This window comes from Melozone crissalis, unplaced genomic scaffold, assembly GCF_028551555.1.
Source record: "Melozone crissalis strain CALT ecotype California unplaced genomic scaffold, PUWL_Pcris_2 ptg000150l_1, whole genome shotgun sequence".
NCBI classification, from domain to species: Eukaryota; Metazoa; Chordata; class Aves; order Passeriformes; family Passerellidae; genus Melozone; species Melozone crissalis.
Genome location: NW_026535921.1, coordinates 413,814 through 435,082, shown reverse-complemented (window position 1 = coordinate 435,082; position 21,269 = coordinate 413,814). Strand labels below are relative to the sequence as shown.

General features: G+C 61.6%; 2 protein-coding genes and 3 non-coding genes across 5 annotated transcripts; 3 read left to right on the top strand and 2 right to left on the bottom strand.

Annotated features, from left to right (window-relative positions):
- Positions 1–262: 262 nt before the first annotated feature.
- On the bottom strand, positions 263–426 carry LOC128948715 (U1 spliceosomal RNA). Its single transcript, XR_008484145.1, has one exon. It is a non-coding gene; the product is annotated as a U1 spliceosomal RNA (small nuclear RNA).
- Positions 427–620: 194 nt separating this feature from the next.
- On the top strand, positions 621–4,490 carry LOC128948679 (laforin-like). Its single transcript, XM_054293449.1, has 4 exons — positions 621–990; positions 2,872–3,276; positions 3,702–3,924; positions 4,445–4,490. Exons 1-4 carry the CDS (start codon positions 621–623, stop codon positions 4,488–4,490), a joined length of 1,044 nt encoding a protein of 347 aa, XP_054149424.1.
- LOC128948714 (U1 spliceosomal RNA) lies at positions 3,403–3,566 on the top strand. Its single transcript, XR_008484144.1, has one exon. It is a non-coding gene; the product is annotated as a U1 spliceosomal RNA (small nuclear RNA).
- A 352-nt stretch (positions 4,491–4,842) lies between the features above and the next one.
- LOC128948712 (U1 spliceosomal RNA) lies at positions 4,843–5,006 on the bottom strand. Its single transcript, XR_008484143.1, has one exon. It is a non-coding gene; the product is annotated as a U1 spliceosomal RNA (small nuclear RNA).
- A 607-nt stretch (positions 5,007–5,613) lies between these two features.
- On the top strand, positions 5,614–20,975 carry TMEM214 (transmembrane protein 214). Its single transcript, XM_054293424.1, has 17 exons — positions 5,614–5,770; positions 6,157–6,362; positions 8,026–8,176; positions 9,624–9,758; positions 9,847–9,929; positions 10,755–10,860; positions 13,148–13,229; positions 13,315–13,416; positions 13,514–13,655; positions 15,023–15,114; positions 15,219–15,267; positions 16,427–16,540; positions 17,320–17,437; positions 18,118–18,214; positions 19,507–19,675; positions 20,526–20,677; positions 20,816–20,975. The coding sequence occupies exons 1-17, from the start codon at positions 5,614–5,616 to the stop codon at positions 20,940–20,942; spliced, it is 2,082 nt and encodes a 693-aa protein (XP_054149399.1). The 3' UTR covers positions 20,943–20,975.
- The last annotated feature ends 294 nt before the right edge of the window (positions 20,976–21,269 follow it).

The window sequence follows — 21,269 nt, the reverse complement described above, 5'->3', positions numbered from 1 at the left end:
CCGCAGCGGGTGAGGAGGGCCGGGATGAGACATTGGATAACCAGGTTTATTAGAGGTTAATTTGGGCTGTAAAAGGGCGGAGCGACCCTGGCACCTCCTGCCTCGGCCCGGGTGGGGTTCTGCGGGGTGCGGGACGGAGCGGGGCGGCATTTATTGGGGCAGGAACGGGGCTGGGAAGGACCAACGCCGCTCCGGACCAAGGCGGCATAAGGGTCTTTGTAGAGAACGTCTGGGAGTTCTTTCTGTTCTTGAACCGCACGACCAGGGGAGAGCGCGAACGCAGTCCCCCACTACCACAAATTATGCAGTCGAGTTTCCCGCATTTGGGGAAATCGCAGGGGTCAGCACACCCGGAGTGCAAGGGATGAGCCTCGCCCTGGGAAAACCACCTGCCTGATCATGGTGTCTCCCCTGCCAGGTAAGTATGCCCGACTCGCCCCGCCGCCCGCCTGCCCCGCCCGCCGCACGCCCGCCCAGCACACGCCCGCCCCGGCCCGGCCCCGGCCCCGCCCGGCCCTGCCGCGCTGCGGCCCGGCCCGCACGGCCCGGCACGGCCCGGCCCGCGCCGAGCCCGCGGACGCGCCGGGACAGCGCGGGCTTGGCGCGGGATCGGGCCCGGCATGCCGCGCGGCGGGGATCTCATTTGCATGGACACGCCCCCAGCCTCCCGCATCCATGGCACCGCCCTCTGCCCCGCTGTGATTCGCATGGCCACGCCCCCTCCACAACCCGCCTCGTGTCTCGCCCTCGTGTTGGCGCCCCCTGGCGGCGCGGCGGAGCGACCCCCGCCCGGCCCGGGCGCGTCCGGACCCTCTCGAACGGAACCGGACCCGGAACGGAACCGGACCCGGAACGGAGCCAGATCCCGAACGGAACCAGTCCCCGAAGGGACCCAGACCCGGCACGGGCAGCAGGCGCGGCGCTGTCTCTCTCTCACGGCGCTGTCTCTCTCACACGGCGCTGTCTCTCACTTGGCGCTGCTCGCACTCGGTGCCCGCTCTGGGATGGGATCTCCGGGAAGGACACGGGGGGCACAGAGGATGGGCAGTGCCCAGGGGGTGCCCAGGACACGGGAGGGAGCGCCAGGGGAGGAGAAGAGACACGAAAAATGACCAAATCTGTGCCGGGACAGAAATGACCAAATCTGTGTCAAGGGCAGGAATGACCAAATCTGTGCCAGGGGCAGAAATGCCTAAATCTGTGCCAGGGCAGGAATGCCCAAATCTGTGCCACGGGCAGAAATTACCAAATCTGTGCCAGGGGCAGCAATGCCCAAATCTGTGCCAGGGCAGGAATGACCAAATCTGTGCCAGGGGCAGAAATTACCAAATCTGTGCCAGGGGCAGCAATGCCCAAATCTGTGCCAGGGCAGGAATGCCCAAATCTGTGCCAGGGACAGGAATGACCAAATCTGTGCCAGGACAGAAATGACCAAATCTGTGCCAGGACAGGAATGACCAAATCTGTACCAGGGGCAGAAATGCCCAAATCTGTGCCAGGGCAGCACACAGGCAGAAGGCGAGCCCTGAGCAGGGGCTGGGCACAGACACGAGGGAAGAGCAGGAGAGGAAGGAGCTGGGCTGGGCCGGAGGGAGCCACAGGCAGCTCCTGTCTCCCTGAACCCTTTGGGGCCACTCGAGCCGGGAATGGAGCCCTGGATTTTATAGTGGGCACTGGAATATCCTGGTCTGTAGTTACTGGCTGTGAGGGACCGTGGAGTAACAGGGCATTGGTGTTGTTCCTGCAGCGGGAGGAAATCCTCAGGGCAGGAAATCCTCAGATAAGGAAATCCTCAGGGCAGGAAATCTCTCGGGGCAGGAAATCCTCAGGGCAGGAAATCCCTCGGACATCCCATGGCATTCAGGACTTGGAACACAAAATGACCCCATCGCTTTCCCCACGTGCCCGAGTGCCCTTTGCCACTGCTGGGGCAGGGTTTGCTGTGCAAAATGCACAATTAACCTTTCCAAAGTAAATGCACAATTAACTTTCCCAAAGTAAATGCACAATTAACTTTCCCAAAGGACTCTGTTTGCACATTCCCCTGGAAATGGATGGAAAGTGCAGCTCTGCCCATTCACCCAGGGAAGTTTTTGGGTTTCTCTTTGAGCGAGGTCTCAGGAGCTCCTGGAGAACTTATTGCACTTGAGATAGCTCAGCTACCCCGAATGGCATAAAATCAGCAGGATGGCTTCTGAGGTACTGTTGGAAACAGGAAAAGGTTTAATAAAGGGCAAAATAACAAAGCTCTTACAGAGAAAAACCGAGCCAGGGGCAAGAGGCTCTTACTCCTACTAAAACACCCCACAAAAGCAATTATTTCCTTTGTTCTCTTCTTTCTCTAGGGAGTTACTTGAAATTTTTTAGCCTGTATCTAATTAGATAACCTTAGGTTTGAGGTGAGATCCTAAAGGTCCTGTGATGTGTTTTTTTACCAAAGTGGGAAGAGAAACTTATGGGCTTTTTGCCTTTTTAAACAGACACAGAATGGTTTAATCCCTCCCTCAACAGAGAGCCCATTCCCACATTTGGGTGCCCTCACAGCTCCAGTTTGGGCTTTGGGGACCCTGGGGTGAGAGGGAAATGAGAGTCCCCAAAAGCTGAGCTGAGGCCGGGAGTGCAGGGGGTGAGGAGAGCCCAGCCCCGATGGGATGAGAGCCCCAGCGAGGGCTGCAGTGTGAAAAGGCTCTTTGTGCAGTTTGGGTTATTGCTGCGAGTCCTTTCTGTAAAACAAGTATCTCACATAGCATAGTTTCTATTTTAACCTTATTTATAACCTAAAAATATATTTAACACACTACTTAAGAAAATCAATACAGCATAACTTTCTAAAATAACACAGATAATATTAATTTTAATATTTGCGAAAAGCCAACCATAAACTCCGCATTTTTCGCACCCCGAACGCCGCTGGCCCGGCCGATCGTGCCCGAGGGAGCAGAGAGCCCCGGGAGGAGCGGGCGGAGCGGAGCGGGGGCACCGGGAGGGGCGCGGCAGCACCGGGCAGTGCCGGGGAGAGGGAGCTCCGGCAGCGGGAGAGGCGGCCCGAGCCCCGGCAGCGGCGGGAGCGGAGCGCGGCCCAAACCGGCCCGGCCCGGGGCAGCGGCTCCGCGGCTCTCGGGGCTCCCGGCGGGGCCGGGCCGCAGGGGGCGGGGCCAGCGGGGAGTTGTGGGCGCGTCTATGCAGATTTGTGCCCGCCGCGCGGCATGCCGGGCCCGATCCCGCGCCAAGCCCGCGCTGTCCCGGCGCGTCCGCGGGCTCGGCGCGGGCCGGGCCGTGCCGGGCCGTGCGGGCCGGGCCGCAGCGCGGCAGGGCCGGGCGGGGCCGGGGCCGGGCCGGGGCGGGCGTGTGCTGGGCGGGCGGGCGGCGGGCGGGGCAGGCGGGCGGCGGGGCGAGTCGGGCATACTTACCTGGCAGGGGAGACACCATGATCAGGCAGGTGGTTTTCCCAGGGCGAGGCTCATCCCTTGCACTCCGGGTGTGCTGACCCCTGCGATTTCCCCAAATGCGGGAAACTCGACTGCATAATTTGTGGTAGTGGGGGACTGCGTTCGCGCTCTCCCCTGGCGTTCCCGGTCAAAAACAGATTTAACGTATCCAGGGCACCGTTCATCACTGAGCCATCGCGAGATTTCACCAGCCCGTCCTGTGCTCGCTCTGCTCACTCACCCCGGAGTTCATGTTCGCATGGATCCCCGCAGGATTCAGGGCCATCAGCGCTGCCCTCGGCACGTTCGCTCTCGGCGCTCCCCCGCACGCCGCTGCGCTGTCTGTGTCGCTGCATGAGCCCACAGTGCCCCGGCAGCGCCCACCGGGCGGCACCGGCACCTCGCCCCTTTCCCCGCGGTGTTTCCCTGTTCCCGCAGTCACGGCGGGGACAGCCCGGGATCATCCCGTCCCCGAGGCGGCCCCCCCGAGCCTCCCGTTAGGGATCCGCTGGCCGGTTCCTGCGGGCAGTGTGCTCCCCCGGCCGCCCGTCCCCGGCTGCCCCCGAGCCTCTCTGCCCTCCGGGCCACTCAGCAGTTGCATCCACGGTGCCACAGTGAATTATTAAAACCGAAAATCGCGGACAAAGACTCTCTAGTTAAAGTTAGAAAGCGGTGTGTGTATAACACCAGCGGGCACGATGGGGCTCATCCCCAAAATGCGTGACCGCACCACACAAGGATTTTTGCCTTCGCTTTCTTTTCCAAAATAATACATATGCACAACACCAGCACCTCCCATCCCCGCGCTGTATTAAAATGAGGTTATTAATCCTTCACGCGTGCGCAGTTCTTCTCTTGAATTGGGTCAGTGGTCTCGAATTGTGTCGGTGGCCCCGGCGATGAAGTCAGGAATGTCTTCATCAGGTCTCTGTGACCCTCTGGCACGATCCAAGGCCCCTGCTTCACGAAGGATTGACACAGAGTCCAGGTGCTGGGCGTTGTTCTGCTGCTTTCAGTATGTTCCTGTACCGGTTCACGTGCTCCACTTCCATCTGTAAATAAACTCATAATATAACAATTAGCTTTAGTTTAAGCACCTAATAATCGTTAAATACTGTTAAGCATATTTAACTTCAATTTGAATTGGTTCTAATCCTCACTTAGAATCTTAAATTTCTAAAATCATAACCTGACAGGCCGTTGCAGCCCCATCGGCTGCTCTGTCCCAATTCAGCGCCAGGGCTCCAGCCTCCGCCAGCAGCGAGCGCGGCTGTGTCGGTGCAGGAAGGGCTCGGCTTTAGAAGCCACCCGACCGAGGACGGGGCCATAGCCTGATCCCTGAATGGGTAGAGAACGGTTACAGGGCCAAACGGGTAATACTGAAACCTTTAAATCTGTCTTTAACGGGGAATATCAGGGGAGAGCGCGAACGCAGTCCCCCACTACCACAAATTATGCAGTCGAGTTTCCCGCATTTGGGGAAATCGCAGGGGTCAGCACACCCGGAGTGCAAGGGATGAGCCTCGCCCTGGGAAAACCACCTGCCTGATCATGGTGTCTCCCCTGCCAGGTAAGTATGCCCGACTCGCCCCGCCGCCCGCCTGCCCCGCCCGCCGCACGCCCGCCCAGCACACGCCCGCCCCGGCCCGGCCCCGGCCCCGCCCGGCCCTGCCGCGCTGCGGCCCGGCCCGCACGGCCCGGCACGGCCCGGCCCGCGCCGAGCCCGCGGACGCGCCGGGACAGCGCGGGCTTGGCGCGGGATCGGGCCCGGCATGCCGCGCGGCAGGACAAATCTGCATAGACACGCCCTCAGCCGCTCGCGAGGCTCCGCCCCCGCCATGTCGGGGCGGTTGCGCAGGCTGTGGCGCGAACCCAATGGATACGCCCCCCTCTGACTCCGCCCACTTTGTAAACGTCACCAGAGTAGCTCCCCTCAAGCCCCGCCTCTTTCACGCCATAGTGGCCGTTCAGCGGGCGGGGTCTCAGAGGAGGCGGTGTCCTGTGCTGATCCCGCCCCTCGGTGGGCGGGGCCATGTCCGCTCTGTCACGTTCCCCGGCGAGGCGGGGCGGGGACGTGGCAGCCGGCACAAGCGGCGCGTATCCCAGGGCGCAGCCAATCGGCGGCAGCCGCGCGCGCACGCGCCCTGGCCCCGGCCCGGCGCCGCCCGTGGCGCTCCGGGTCTCGATGGCGGCGGCGAAAGCGGCCCTGGGCACCGGCACGGCCGGCGCCGCTCCCGGCCGCTGGGAGGTGGTGCGCAAGGGCCGCCGGGGGCCCGCGGGCGGCGCCGGCAGCCGCCGTGCCCTGGGAGAGGCCAACGCCGGTCGCGCTCTGCCCGTGCCCGGTGAGTGTCAGCGCCCGCGGGCCCCGGCGCGGCGGGCGGGGGTCCCGTGGGTCCGGGGGCGCTCTGTGTGGGGCACCGGGGGCCTCGCGTGGCGCGGCCGGGGGTCCCCGGCGGGTCCCGGGGAGAGGCGGGTGTAGCTGTGGGGCTCTCCGGGGATCCCGCCGGTACCGGAGCGGCGGCCGGGGCCGGGCGGGCTCCCCGAGCCTGGCGGCGGAGCCCGGGGGGGAAAATGCGGTCCGTGCGGGTGCTGTGCACAACCCCGGGGCCCCGCTCCGGCCGGGAGCCGCCGTTCGCTCCGGTGCCCCGGTTCCATCGCCGTGGCCTCGTGTCGCCGCTGCCCGCGGCGCTCCCGTGACCGCGTCCCCGTCCCCGTGTCCCCTCCGCAGCTCCCATCGCCACCTCCAGCACCATCTTCCAGCTGGGCTTCGAGCGGGCGCTGCGCAAGCAGAACAAGGAGCAGGTGCCCCCGGCCGCGGCCCCCGAGCCGCCGCAGCGGAAGCAGCACGGCGGCAAGAGCGGCAGGAAGGCACCGGGCAGCGACGGGGGAGCGGCCCCGGGCCGGAGCCGCTCGCTGGAGGAAGCCCTGAAAGCCGTGAGTGAGCCCGGGCCGGGCACCGGGACCGGGGCCGTGCCGAGCAGCTCCAGCCTCACCTGCGGGCTGATCCCCCGCGGCAGGAGCTGCCCCGAGCGGCGGGACGAGGCCGGAACGGGATCTCTGGTTCCCCTGAGCGGTGGGACATGGCTGGGACAGGATCTCTGGTTCCCCTGAGCGGTGGGACATGGCTGGAATGGGATCTCTGGTTCCCCTTGGATGGTGGGACATGGCTGGGACAGGATCTCTGGTTCCCCTGAGCGGTGGGACATGGCTGGAATGGGATCTCTGGTTCCCCTTGGATGGTGGGACATGGCTGGGACAGGATCTCTGGTTCCCCTGAGCAGTGGGACATGGCTGAAGGGGATCTCTGGTTCCCCTGAGTGGTGGGACATGGCTGAAGGGGATCTCTGGTTCCCCTGAGCAGGGGGACATGGCTGAACGGGATCTCTGGTTCCCCTGAGCGGTGGGACATGGCTGAAGGGGATCTCTGGTTCCCCTGAGCGGTGGGACATGGCTGGAACAGGATCTCTGGCTCCCCTGAGCAGTGGGACATGGCTGAACGGGATCTCTGGTTCCCCTGAGCGATGGGACATGGCTGAAGGGGATCTCTGGTTCCCCTGAGTGGTGGGACATGGCTGGAACAGGATCTCTGGCTCCCCTGAGCAGTGGGACATGGCTGAACGGGATCTCTGGTTCCCCTGAGCGGTGGGACATGGCTGAAGGGGATCTCTGGTTCCCCTGAGCGATGGGACATGGCTGAAGGGGATCTCTGGTTCCCCTGAGCGATGGGACATGGCTGAAGGGGATCTGTGGTTCCCCTTGGATGGTGGGACATGGCTGAAGGGGATCTCTGGCTCCCCATGGCTGAAGGGGGTCTCTCGTTCCCCTCCTCACTGCCGTGTCTGGGAGGATCCCCAAGGAAGCCTCTGATGGCTGAACCTCCTCCCCGTGGCACTGGTGGGGCCCTGGGAGTCGCTGGTGCAGTTGCTGTGCCCTGGCTGGCTCTGCAGAACCTGTCTGTCTGTCTGTCCTGCCTGTCTGTCTGTCTGTCCTGCCTGTCCTGGTCGTGTCTGGGCACGGAGGGTTCCAGAACTGGCCGAGTCAGGCTGGGTTGGGGTGATGTGTCCCTGGGCTGGCAGGCACTGCTGGCTCAGCTCCTCCTCATCCCCTTCATGCCCTGGGACCTCCACTGCCCCAAACGAGGGGGTTCCCTCTGCATCCCCCTGCCCTGGGTGGGGTTCTCTGCATGGTTCCAGGATCCCTGCACATCCAGTTTTGCCCACAGTGACAGAACTGGGTGGCATTCCCGTGCTCCCTGGGGAGGCAGGGCAGCCAGAGCTCAGGGGACAGCCTCTGTCACCTCACTGATGGGACAGGCGTCATTCCCTGTGTGGCACCAGCTGGTTTGTGTGGAGTTCCTCTCACCAGGTGGGATGCCCAGGTCTCTGCTGGCCATGGTTGGGGCGATGGGCTCCCTGGGCAGGGCCAGCTGCCCCAGGCCACGCAGCTCCAGGGTGTTCCATGTGGGTGGAGCTGGAAGCATTCCCTCCATGCCCCTTGGGACACAGAGTGAGCTGTCTCCTCCCTGTGCTGTTTGCCCGGTCCCGCTCACCCCGGCTGAGCCTGTCTGTCTGTCTGTCTGTCTGTCCGTCCCTGGCAGCTGGACCTGGCGGAGCTGCAGAGGGAGCTGCACAAGAGCCGCAGCGTGTTCCCCGAGAACCCCTCGGTGTGGGTGAAGGACCTGGCTGGGTACCTCAACTACAAACTGCAGGCACCCAGGAGCGACCCCGTGCTGAGCCAGCACCCCCACGGTGAGTGTGCTGCTGCCCTGGGGCGCTGGGGATGGGGATGGGGAGCAAAAGTGGCTCCGGGGACAGACACACCGTCACCGTGTCACAGACACACTGACACTGACACTGCCCCTGCCCTGGGCTGTCCCCACAAGGACAGACAGACAGCCTTCTCCCGTCACAGACACACTGACACTGCTCTGGGCTGTCCCCACAAGGACAGACAGACAGCCTTCTCCCGTCACAGACACACTGACACTGCTCTGGGCTGTCCCCACAAGGACAGACAGACAGCCTGACACTGTCACAGACACACTGACACTGACACTGCCCCTGCTCCGGGCTGTCCCCACAAGGACAGACAGACAGCCTGACACTGTCACAGACACACTGACACTGACACTGCCCCTGCCCTGGGCTGTCCCCACAAGGACAGACAGACAGCCTGACACTGTCACAGACACACTGACACTGACACTGCCCCTGCCCTGGGCTGTCCCCACAAGGACAGACAGACAGCCTGACACTGTCACAGACACACTGACACTGCTCTGGGCTGTCCCCACAAGGACAGACAGACAGCCTGACACTGTCACAGACACACTGACACTGCCCTGGGCTGTCCCCACAAGGACAGACAGACAGCCTTCTCCCGTCACAGACACACTGACACTGCCCTGGGCTGTCCCCACAAGGACAGACAGACAGCCTTCTCCCGTCGCAGACACACTGACACTGCGTCTCAAACTGGGGCTCCCCCAGCTGTGAGACCCGTGGCTGTGCACACAGTGCTTTCAGTTTTCTGGCTGTGAGGAAGGTGGATCTGAGTGCTGCAGAGAACAAATAACATCAGAATGGGTGCAGAGTTCTCTGCAGCACAGAGAAGCATTTATATTATATGATACTACATTATATTAAAGGATGCTGTACTAAAGAACACAGCAAAGATACTTACTGAATGCTAAGAATCTAATAATGAAAACTTGTGACTCTCTCCAGAGTGCCAACACAGCTTGGCCCTGATTGGCCAAAGAGTCAAAACAGCTCACAGCAGAATCACCTGGGGGTGGTCCAGAATCAGAATCTGGGGGTGCAGGGGGACAGGGGAAGCCTCAAACCCAGCACTGGGGGTGCAGGGGAACCCCAAACCCAGAATCCAATGAAACAATCACCTGTGGGTAAACAATCTCCAAACACATCCCACATGAGCAAACCACAGGAGAAGCAAATGAGATAAGAATAGTTTTCCTTTTCTCTGAGGCTTCCCAGCAGAAAAATCCTGAGTGAAGGGAGTTTTCCAGAGAATGTGAATGCCACAGGGTCCCTGGGGAGGAGGCCAGAGCTGCCCAGCTGGGATGAGGATGAGGCAGAGGCACTCCCTGTGCTGTCTCACGCTGGGCTGGTTCCTCAGCCCTGCTGGAGCTCCCCAGAGCAGGGTCTCGCTGAACTGTCCCCTCTCCTCCCCCAGACTACCCGTACTGCCTGGTGGGCCGGGAGCTCAGGAGCATCATCCGCTCCCTGCTGGCCAAGGCCTCCGACGTCCTGGAGCTCTTCTTTGACCACTGCATCTACAGCATGCTGCAGGAGCTGGACAAGGCCCAAGGTGAGCTCCCCGTGCCTGCCCCTCCGTGCCCCTCTGGGGTTCCTCACGGGGGCCGTGCTGAGCAGGAGCCGCCCCGTCTGCGTTCCAGGGGAGTCCCTGCACGGCTACAGGATCTGCATCCAGGCCCTGCTGCTGTACCGGCCCCGCGTCGCCACCGCCAGCCTGGGCAAGGTGAGCTGGGCTGGGCTGGGCTGGGCTGGGCTGCCTTTGGCTGGGGGAGCTGTGAACCTGGGGGGCTGCTCCTGCACCCCGCTGCACAGAGCCCTCGGACCCCTGAGCCCTCCCCTGCAGAGGGACTGGGGTCCCCAGTGGGCTCTGCCTGCCCTGCCCACAGCCCTGCACCCCCAGAGCGGGGTTTGGGGGTTTCTCTGTCCCCCTGCACCACTAGGGCTGGCTTTGGGGTATCCCCTATCCCCCTGCACCCCTAGGGCTGGGTTTGGGGTTCCCCCTGCACCCCCAGAGCTGGCTTTGGGGTATCCCCTATCCTCCTGCACCCCTAGGGCTGGGTTTGGGGTTCCCCCTGCACCCCCAGAACTGGCTTTGGGGTATCCCCTATCCCCCTGCACCCCTAGGGCTGGGTTTGGGGTTCCCCCTGCACCCCCAGAGCTGGCTTTGGGGTATCCCCTATCCTCCTGCACCCCTAGGGCTGGGTTTGGGGTTCCCCCTGCACCCCCAGAGCTGGCTTTGGGGTCCCTCTATTGCCCCAGAATGGCTCCTGGTCTCACCTGCAGCTGCAGGTCCCTTCCAGGGGCTGGGGGCTGCTGGTGCCATGGCTGCAGGTGTGGTTGGGCTGGGTGGGTGGCACTGTGCCCACTGGGGTGCCCTCTGTCCCACAGTCCCTGGGGGTGCTGGGGACAGATGGGTGGCACTGTGGGTGGCACTGTTCCCACTGAGGTGCCCTCTCTCCCCAGTACCTGGAGGTGCTGGGGCTGGGTTGGGATGGGTGGGTGGCACTGTGGGTGTCACTGTGCCCACCAGCGTCCCCTCTCTCCCCAGTACCTGGAGGTGCTGCGCTCCCAGCAGAGCCGGCCGGCCAAGTGCCTGACCGTGCTCTGGGCACTGGGGCAGGCCGGCTTCACCGACCTCCACGAGGGCCTGAAAGGTGAGAGCCAGTGTGGGATCCCCTGGGACTGGCAGCAGCCTCCCCTCGTGCTGCTGAGGGCTGGGGAAGGGCTGGGAGGGATCCGCAGGTGCAATTCCCCGGGCTGGGTGTGAGAGAGCCATCCTGCCTGGAAGGACAGGCAGCGTGCTGCTCCTCTGCCCTGGGGCCCTTCCCAGGGATGTGCCTGCTGTGCTCTGGGTGCCCTGGGTGCAGCACCCAGCAGATCTCCCTGCTGTCCCTGGTGCCCTGGGTGCAGCACCCAGCAGAGCTCCCTGCTGTCCCTGCTGTCCCTGGTGCTCTGGGTGCTCTGGGTGCAGCACCCGGCAGAGCTCCCTGCTGTCCCTGGTGCTCTGGGTGCTCTGGGTGCAGCACCCAGCAGAGCTCCCTGCTGTCCCTGGTGCTCTGGGTGCTCTGGGTGCAGCACCCAGCAGAGCTCCCTGCTGTCCCTGGTGCTCTGGGTGCTCTGGGTGCAGCACCCAGCAGAGCTCCCTGCTGTCCCTGGTGCTCTGGGTGCTCTGGGTGCAGCACCCGGCAGAGCTCCCTGCTGTCCCTGGTGCTCTGGGTGCCCTGGGTGCAGCACCCAGCAGAGCTCCCTGCTGTCCCTGGTGCCCTGGGTGCAGCACCCAGCAGAGCTCCCTGCTGTCCCTGCTGTTCCTGGTGCTCTGGGTGCTCTGGGTGCAGCACCCAGCAGAGCTCCCTGCTGTCCCTGGTGCTCTGGGTTCTCTGGGTGCAGCACCCGGCAGAGCTCCCTGCTGTCCCTGCTGTTCCTGGTGCTCTGGGTGCAGCACCCAGCAGAGCTCCCTGCTGTTCCTGGTGCTCTGGGTGCTCTGGGTGCAGCACCCAGCAGAGCTCCCTGCTGTTCCTGGTGCTCTGGGTGCTCTGGGTGCAGCACCCAGCAGAGCTCCCTGCTGTCCCTGCTGTCCCTGGTGCTCTGGGTGCTCTGGGTGCAGCACCCAGCAGAGCTCCCTGCTGTTCCTGGTGCTCTGGGTGCTCTGGGTGCAGCACCCAGCAGAGCTCCCTGCTGTCCCTGCTGTCCCTGGTGCTCTGGGTGCTCTGGGTGCAGCACCCGGCAGAGCTCCCTGCTGTCCCTGGTGCTCTGGGTGCAGCACCCAGCAGAGCTCCCTGCTGTCCCTGCTGTCCCTGGTGCTCTGGGTGCTCTGGGTGCAGCACCCGGCAGAGCTCCCTGCTGTCCCTGGTGCTCTGGGTGCAGCACCCAGCAGAGCTCCCTGCTGTCCCTGGTGCTCTGGGTGCTCTGGGTGCAGCACCCAGCAGAGCTCCCTGCTGTTCCTGGTGCTCTGGGTGCTCTGGGTGCAGCACCCAGCAGAGCTCCCTGCTGTCCCTGGTGCTCTGGGTGCTCTGGGTGCAGCACAGCCCAGCAGAGCTCCCTGCTGTCCCTGGTGCTCTGGGTGCTCTGGGTGCAGCACCCGGCAGATCTCCCTGCTGTCCCTGGTGCCCTGGGTGCAGCACCCGGCAGAGCTCCCTGCTGTCCCTGGTGCTCTGGGTGCCCTGGGTGCAGCACCCAGCAGAGCTCCCTGCTGTCCCTGGTGCTCTGGGTGCAGCACCCAGCAGAGCTCCCTGCTGTCCCTGGTGCTCTGGGTGCTCTGGGTGCAGCACCCAGCAGAGCTCCCTGCTGTTCCTGGTGCTCTGGGTGCTCTGGGTGCAGCACCCAGCAGAGCTCCCTGCTGTTCCTGGTGCTCTGGGTGCTCTGGGTGCAGCACCCAGCAGAGCTCCCTGCTGTTCCTGGTGCTCTGGGTGCTCTGGGTGCAGCACCCAGCAGAGCTCCCTGCTGTCCCTGGTGCTCTGGGTGCTCTGGGTGCAGCACCCGGCAGAGCTCCCTGCTGTCCCTGGTGCTCTGGGTGCAGCACCCAGCAGAGCTCCCTGCTGTCCCTGCTGTCCCTGGTGCTCTGGGTGCTCTGGGTGCAGCACCCGGCAGAGCTCCCTGCTGTCCCTGCTGTTCCTGGTGCTCTGGGTGCAGCACCCAGCAGAGCTCCCTGCTGTCCCTGGTGCTCTGGGTGCTCTGGGTGCAGCACCCAGCAGAGCTCCCTGCTGTCCCTGGTGCTCTGGGTGCTCTGGGTGCAGCACCCAGCAGAACTCCCTGCTGTTCCTGGTGCTCTGGGTGCTCTGGGTGCAGCACCCGGCAGAGCTCCCTGCTGTCCCTGCTGTCCCTGGTGCTCTGGGTGCTCTGGGTGCAGCACCCGGCAGAGCTCCCTGCTGTCCCTGCTGTCCCTGGTGCTCTGGGTGCTCTGGGTGCAGCACAGCCCAGCAGAGCTCCCTGCTGTCCCTGCAGTGTGGCTCGGTGTCATGCTCCCGGTGCTCGGCATCAAGTCCCTGTCCCCGTACGCCGTCTCCTACCTGGACCGGCTCCTGATGTGAGTGAGTGACCCCCCTGTGCCCTGGGGCTCCGCACAGCGCTGCCCGTGCCAGGCCCCAGCAGCTCAGGCCTCTCTCGTGCAGGATGCACCCCAACCTCACCAAAGGCTTCGGCATGATCGGCCCCAAGGACTTCTTCCCCCTCCTGGACTTCGCCTTCATGCCCAACAACTCGCTGTCCCCCAGGTACGCCGCTCCATCGGGGCACAGCCGTGCCCAGGGTGCCCTGGTGCCCCCCTGGTGCGCCCCCGGTGCCCACCATCAGCCCCGTGTGTGTCCCCAGCCTGCAGGAGCAGCTGCGGCGCCTGTACCCGCGGCTGAAGGTGCTGGCGCTGGGCGCCCGGCCCGAGGCTGCCCTGCACACCTACTTCCCCTCCTTCCTGTCCCGCGCCACGCCCGCCTGCCCGCCCGCCATGAAGGAGGAGGTGAGCCGGGAACGGCCGGGGAGGGGTTGGAAATGGTTGTAAAGGTGGTGAAACAGCTGGGGGCTCCAGGGAGAGGTGGCAGCGCTCTCAGCAGGATGGGGATGGCAGGGCAGGTGGAATAGGGGTCTCCTTGAGTCAGGCTCATAAGCTCCTGCAGATCTGTTTTACAGCTAAGGTAGCTCAGTGTGAAAAATGCCAATCACTTCCTTTTAAAATTTTTAAAGTTTAATAGTAAGAAAATGGTTATAAAAATAGCAATATAATTAGAGTAATAGAAATTTGGACATTTAGGATTAGGACAATATGAGACAATGAAAACAAAGAGTTACGGATGTCCAGGTACCTCTTTCTGGGCAAAATAAGCCAAATAAAGGACACACATTAACAGAGGATTAACCCTTAAAAACAATAACCTGTTGCATATTCATATACCTCATACATGATGCATAAATTCCATTCAAACACAGGATTCTGTCTGGTCAGTGTCAGCTTCATTCTCTGAATCCCGACTGCATCTCCAGGGCTGAGCAAGGCAGGAAGAAGTTAATTTCTCCTGATAATGGAGCAATAAATTCTCTTTCTCTGAAAGATGTGGGTGTCCTGTGGCTGCTATCTCAGTCAGAGTACCTCAGTCCTCTCTTTAAAAAAGTATCTTACATAGCATAGTTTCTATTTTAACGTTATGTTATAACCTAAAACTATACTTAACACACTACTCAAGAAAATTAATACAGCATAACTTTCTAACATAAGCCATATAATATTCATTTGAATGTTTGCAAAAAGCCAACCATAAAATAGGCATTTTTCATACTCAGCTACCTTAGAAGGCAGAAAAGCAGCAGAATGGCTTCCAGGGTAGGGTTGGAAACAAAAAGGTTTAATAAAAACTAAAATAACAAAACTCTTAACAGAGAAAAACAGAGCCAGGTGTAAGAGGTTTGTGCATTTGGTAAAACACCTCACAAAAGGGATCGGTTTCTCTTCTTTTTCTGGTAAATTGCTCAGGCGGGACTTTTTGGCTCTTGGCTAATTGGCCATCCTTAATTTTGAGGTGAGGTGCCCCAGGTCCTATGAGGTGTCTTTTCACCTAATCCAGGAGAGAAACTTGTGGGCTTGTTTCCTTCTTAAGGGGACAAAGGAGAGTTTTGTCACTCTGTCCGCAGGGAGACATTGCTGTAGGCAGGGGTCTGCTGCCAGGGGAGGATAGGAATCAGCAAATCCCAGAATGGTTTGGGTGGCAGAGCCCTTGGAGCCCATCCAGTTCCACCCCTCTGTGGGCAGGGGCGCTGCAGCTCTGTCTGGTGCCTCTGTGGCACCTGTGGGGTGAGGGTCCCCCCTAAGGAGCTGCTGTGCCCCCTGCCCAGCTCCTGACCTCCCTGAGCCAGTGCCTGAGCCTGGACCCGCTGAGCTTCAGCGTCTGGAGGCAGCTCTACACCAAGCACCTCGCCCAGTCCAGGTCAGTGCCCGCTGCGGGGGCCCAGCGTGCCCCTGCAGAGCCTCTGGCACCCCCGAGTTCCTCTGGGGGCTCCTGGGCCAGCGCTGTCTTCTCCTCACCCACAGCTTGCTGCTGAACCACCTGCTGCAGTCCTGGGAGAGCAGCAGCAAGAAGGTAGGGCTGGGCAGGGGACGGGGCGGCTGTGGGCTGGGACAGTGTCCCCGTGCTGCTGGGACAGTGTCCCTGAGCTGGCAATGTCCCCATGGCAGCTGTGGGCTGGGACAGTGTCCCCGTGCTGCTGGGACAGTGTCCCTGAGCTGGCAATGTCCCCATGGCAGCTGTGGGCTGGGACAGTGTCCCCGTGCTGCTGGGACAGTGTCCCTGAGCTGGCAATGTCCCCATGGCAGCTGTGGGCTGGGACAGTGTCCCCGTGCTGCTGGGACAGTGTCCCTGAGCTGGCAATGTCCCCATGGCAGCTGTGGGCTGGGACAGTGTCCCCGTGCTGCTGGGACAGTGTCCCTGAGCTGGCAATGTCCCCATGGCAGCTGTGGGCTGGGACAGTGTCCCCGTGCTGCTGGGACAGTGTCCCTGAGCTGGCAATGTCCCCATGGCAGCTGTGGGCTGGGACAGTGTCCCCGTGCTGCTGGGACAGTGTCCCTGAGCTGGCAATGTCCCCATGGCAGCTGTGGGCTGGGACAGTGTCCCCGTGCTGCTGGGACAGTGTCCCTGAGCTGGCAATGTCCCCATGGCAGCTGTGGGCTGGGACAGTGTCCCCGTGCTGCTGGGACAGTGTCCCTGAGCTGGCAATGTCCCCATGGCAGCTGTGGGCTGGGACAGTGTCCCCGTGCTGCTGGGACAGTGTCCCTGAGCTGGCAATGTCCCCATGGCAGCTGGGACAGTGTCCTCGTGCTGCTGGGACAGTGTCCCCATGGCAGCTGGGAGAGTGTCCCTGTGCTGGCAATGTCCCCGTGGCAGCTGTGGGCTGGGACAGTGTCCCTGGGCTGGCAATGTCCCCATGGCAGCTGGGACAGTGTCCTCGTGCTGCTGGGACAGTGTCCCCATGGCAGCTGGGAGAGTGTCCCTGTGCTGGCAATGTCCCCGTGGCAGCTGTGGGCTGGGACAGTGTCCCCGTGCTGCTGGGACACCTCCTGAGCTGGCAATGTCCCCGTGCTGCTGGGACAGCTCCTGAGCTGGCAGTGTCCCTGTGTTGCCCTGAGAGCTCCCTGAGCTGGCAATGTCCCCGTGGCACCCACCCTTGCCCATGGTGCCATGGCAGCCCGGGGGGCTCTGTGGGGACCAGGGGGGTCCTGACACAGCCCCTGCTGTCCCCAAGGTGCAGCAGTCCCTGCAGGAAACGGTTCGCTCCTTCAAGGTGACAAACGAGGAGCTGGCGGCCAGGGGGGCCGGAGGGGACACGGACGTGGCCGCCTGTGACGCCGCCTGCAAGGTGAGGGACAGGAGAGGACAGGACGGGACAGGACAGGGGGGGACAGGAGGGGACAGGATGCGACAGGGGACAGGAGAGGACAGGATGGGACAGGGGACAGGACAGGAGGGGACTCGGACGTGGCCGCCTGTGACACCGCCTGCAAGGTGGGGGACAGGACAGGACAGGAGGGGACAGGCACCAGCCAGCAGCCAGGCTGGGATCTCAGCTCTGTGCTGGGCTCTGGCCAGCCCCTCCTGCTGCTGGCCACGTGCAGGGCCAGGGCCCCATAGTGACACGCACGCAGGACATGCTGGGGACACGTGTGCTGGTCCCTGTCCAACCCCAGCTGCTCAGCAGATGTCTCTGTCCCCCCTCAGATGTGTCTTTCCTGCCTGGGAATGACAGACTTAGTGCAGGAAGCGTGGCCATGTGTTTCTGCATCCTTCCTGCCACATCTGGCAAAGTGACCTCTCACTTAAGACACTGCAGCAGAAACGGATGGAAATTGGAGAGCACAGGCAGAGCTGTGCTCTGATAACCCACACAAACTGCAGTCCATGCAGGGGTCACTCTGAGCACTGTGAATAGCTGAGGTCTCTGGCAGGAGCGGGGATGCCAGGGGTGGGTGGTGCTGCTGTGCTGGAGCTCCCCGTGCCAGGAGCCTGCAGTGACAGTGACAGGGCCTTGTCCTGGCTCCCGTGCCAGGAGCCTGCAGTGACAGTGACAGGGCCTTGTCCTGGCTCCCGTGCCAGGAGCCTGCGGTGACAGTGACAGGGCCTTGTCCTCCCCCCGTGCAGGAGCTGCTGTGCAGGATGAGGGGCCGGGGCCTGCCCTGGGCCCGGCTGCTGCTCGTGCTGCTGCTGCTGGCTGCTGGGTTCCTGCTGCACGACGTGCACACACACGGCTCCTTCCAGGGTAGGCCAGGCACTCATGGGGTGACCCAGGGTCAGAAATGCTGTGGGGGCACCAGGCAGCACTGCCAGGCCAGCCCTGTCCCCATCCCCAAAGTGCCACATCCACGTGGCCTTTAAACCCCCCATGGGATGGGAGCTCCACCATGGCCCTGGGCAGCCTGCGCAGCCCTTGCTGGGAAGGAACTGGGTTTTGTTTGCAACCAAACCTTCCCTGTCAGATAAAACCCTTTCTGGGAAGGAACTGGGTTTTGTTTGCAACCAAACCTTCCCTGTCACATAAAACCCTTTCTGGGGAGGAACTGGGTTTTGTTTGCAACCAAACCTTCCCTGTCACAAGCTTGAGGCTTTTCCCCCTTGCCCAGGAGTGATCCTGCTCCCTGGGACCCCTCCTGTGGCTGTTCCCCTCTGTGTCCCTGCCTGTGTCCTGCGGCTGCTGTGAGCACTGGGGCCTGTCCGTCTGTCCAGCTGGGGGATGGAGGTGCTGCAGCACTGCCTGTTCCCCTTTGGGAGGGTCTGCTCAGGGGGTTCTGTCCGTCTGTCCCCTCCTGGAGCATCTCCCGAGGGGTTCCACAGCACAGCTCGAGCTGTGTGCCCCCCCAGAGCCCCTGGGGACAGACAGACACGTGTCAGGGGACAGACAGACAGGCAGGGCCACTCAAGGAGCTCACCTTTGTCTTGCAGCCTCGTCCTGTGCCCGGCTGCTGCGCTCCTCCGGCGTGCTGCCCGTGTCCCAGCTGGCCTGGCAGAAGGTGTCCCGTGCCAGCCTGCAGGGCTACAGGTGTGTGACACCCCTGGGTGCCTCCTGGGGCTGGGATGGGGCTCTTGGGCAGCCCACGAGGGCTGGGCAGGGAGCTGGGACTGTTCCCATCCCTTCCTGAGCCATTCCAGCTCTCACTGGAGCTGTTCCCATCCCTGCCTGAGCCATTCCAGCTCTCACTGGAGCTGTTCCTGTTCCCATCCCTGCCTGAGCCATTCCAGCTCACACTGGAGCTGTTCCCATCCCTGCCTGATCCATTCCAGCTCTCACTGGAGCTGTTCCTGTTCCCATCCCTGCCTGAGCCATTCCAGCTCTCACTGGAGCTGTTCCCATCCCTGCCTGATCCATTCCAGCTCTCACTGGAGCTGTTCCTGTTCCCATCCCTGCCTGAGCCATTCCAGCTCTCACTGGAGCTGTTCCCATCCCTGCCTGATCCATTCCAGCTCTCACTGGAGCTGTTCCTGTTCCCATCCCTGCCTGAGCCATTCCAGCTCTCACTGGAGCTGTTCCTGTTCCCATCCCTGCCTGAGCCATTCCAGCTCTCACTGGAGCTGTTCCCATCCCTGCCTGAGCCATTCCAGCTCTCACTGGAGCTGTTCCTGTTCCCATCCCTGCCTGAGCCATTCCAGCTCACACTGGAGCTGTTCCCATCCCTGCCTGAGCCATTCCAGCTCTCACTGGAGCTGTTCCTGTTCCCATCCCTGCCTGAGCCATTCCAGCTCTCACTGGAGCTGTTCCCATCCCTGCCTGAGCCATTCCAGCTCACACTGGAGCTGTTCCTGTTCCCATCCCTGCCTGAGCCATTCCAGCTCTCACTGGAGCTGTTCCCATCCCTGCCTGATCCATTCCAGCTCTCACTGGAGCTGTTCCTGTTCCCATCCCTGCCTGAGCCATTCCAGCTCTCACTGGAGCTGTTCCCATCCCTGCCTGAGCCATTCCAGCTCTCACTGGAGCTGTTCCTGTTCCCATCCCTGCCTGAGCCATTCCAGCTCTCACTGGAGCTGTTCCCATCCCTGCCTGAGCCATTCCAGCTCACACTGGAGCTGTTCCTGTTCCCATCCCTGCCTGAGCCATTCCAGCTCTCACTGGAGCTGTTCCCATCCCTGCCTGAGCCATTCCAGCTCACACTGGAGCTGTTCCTGTTCCCATCCCTGCCTGAGCCATTCCAGCTCTCACTGGAGCTGTTCCCAGCCTGCCCAGAACTATTCCAGCTCACACTGGAGCTCTCCCCATGGTGGCATCTCTCCGTGCCCTCTGTTTGTGTGCCCCCGGTTCCCTGCCCAGCCCTGCCCTCACCCGAGGCTCCCTTGCAGGTGGCTGCAGCACAGCCTGGCCCAGCACGGCTCCGTGGCGCTGTCGGTGCTGTGGCCCCAGCTGGAGCTGCTCTGGAGCACGGCCGGGGAGCTGGCCCGGGCTGTGACCCAGCAGGGCTGTGCCCTGCTCGCCTGGCTCCACGGCAGCCTGCCCTGGCTCGGCGACTGGGTGAGTGCGGAGGGCACAGGGGGTGCCCCTGGGGTGGCATCGGGGCCACAGAGCGTGGGTGCCCTGTTGCCCTGTCTGCTGGGTGCTGCAGAAAAGGGAACCTGGGGAGGGTGGTGATTCAGGGTTCCCTGTGGCAGGAAGGAAATTATCTGAATCTGACTCCATGTTTTTAGAAGGCTAATTTATTATTGTTATAATCTATATTAGATTATAAAAGGATAATTATATTAATTTATATAAAATAATATATAAAAATAATGTAAAAATAATAATTATATTATTTTATAATTAATTATTAATATATAGATACTATACTATATTATACTATACTATATTATACTATATTATACTATAATATAATATAAATCAATATATAATAATATATATTAATATATTAATATAGTATATTAATATAATACATTAATAATTAATATGTTCGATTATTAAATAATACCATACTAAAACTATACTAAAGAATAGAGGAAGGATACGTACAGAAGGTTTAACAAGATGCTAATTAAAAACTCGTGACTCTCTCCTCATAGTCCTGACACAGCCTGACCATGATTGGTCATTAAGCCAAAAACAATTCACATGAAACTAATGAACAATCACCTGTCGGACAAACAATCTCCAACCACATCCCAAAGCAGCCAAACCCAGGAGAAGCAAATGAGATAATATTGTTTTCCTCTGAGGCCTCTCAGCTGTCCAGGAGTGAAATGCTGGCGAAGGGATTTTCCAGACAAGGGGGCAGTGGCGGGGGGAGCTCTGGGGCGCTAGGGAGGGCGGGAGGGGTGAGATGGGGGTGTCACAGGTGTGCTCACCCCACCCCTCCTCTGCTCCCCAGCTGCAGAGCCGGCTGCCCGAGGCGCTGCTGCACCTGGCCGAGTGTGCCCGGGAGCTGCTGCACTTCCTGCTGCACAGCTGCCTGCTGCCGCTGCTGCAGGGCCTGGCTGCGCTGCTGCAGCGGGGCTGGCAGCGCTGCCTCGACTCCTGCAGGTGAGCAGCTGGGCGTCCTTCCCCTGGGCCCTGTACCCGTCCCCGTGCCCTGCCCAGCCCAGGGGGCTCCTGTGCCCCCCGTGTCCCTGATCCCTGCTGGCCCTGACCCCAATCAATGCCCTGTCCTCGTTGTTCCAGCGGGGACGTGACGTGGCAGTGCGTGAGGGAGCACCTGGTGAGCTTCACCTACTCCTCCTGGCTGTACCTGCAGGACGCCACCCTGGCCCTCAAGGACTGGGCCCTGGCCATGATTTCTGGGCACTGAACTCACACGCCATGCTCTGGCTGCCCGGGCTGCAGCAGGAACTTTGGGTCCCGTCGGGGCTTTTGGGGGGGTTTGTGTTTTTGGGGGCCGGGCAGACACACACCCAGGTTTCTCCACACCCTGTGACCGCTCTGGCTTTCCCTGTCCCACTGTCCCTGGGGGGAGATCCCCATCCCCTCGTGTTCTGCCTGCTCACAGGGCTAGGGGTGGACACCTGGAGCCCCTCACCTGCCCACCCCTTCCCGCCAATGAATGAACTGATTTATTTTATTATTTTTTCCTTATAATTGCTCTGTATGCTTTATATTTCTTCCTGATTGAAGATGG

Excerpts from the sequence above, each read along its gene's own strand:
- LOC128948679 (XM_054293449.1), top strand. The coding sequence starts at position 621 with ATGCCGCGCGGCGGGGATCTCATTTGCATGGACACGCCCCCAGCCTCC. Across the intron at positions 991-2,871 it reads CTTGGCGCTGCTCGCACTCG|CCAACCATAAACTCCGCATT; the intron begins GTGCCCGCTCTG and ends ATTTGCGAAAAG. Across the intron at positions 3,277-3,701 it reads GGCTCGGCGCGGGCCGGGCC|GATTCAGGGCCATCAGCGCT; the intron begins GTGCCGGGCCGT and ends GGATCCCCGCAG.
- TMEM214 (XM_054293424.1), top strand. The coding sequence starts at position 5,614 with ATGGCGGCGGCGAAAGCGGCCCTGGGCACCGGCACGGCCGGCGCCGCT. Across the intron at positions 6,363-8,025 it reads TGGAGGAAGCCCTGAAAGCC|CTGGACCTGGCGGAGCTGCA; the intron begins GTGAGTGAGCCC and ends CGTCCCTGGCAG. Across the intron at positions 15,268-16,426 it reads GGGAGAGCAGCAGCAAGAAG|GTGCAGCAGTCCCTGCAGGA; the intron begins GTAGGGCTGGGC and ends GCTGTCCCCAAG.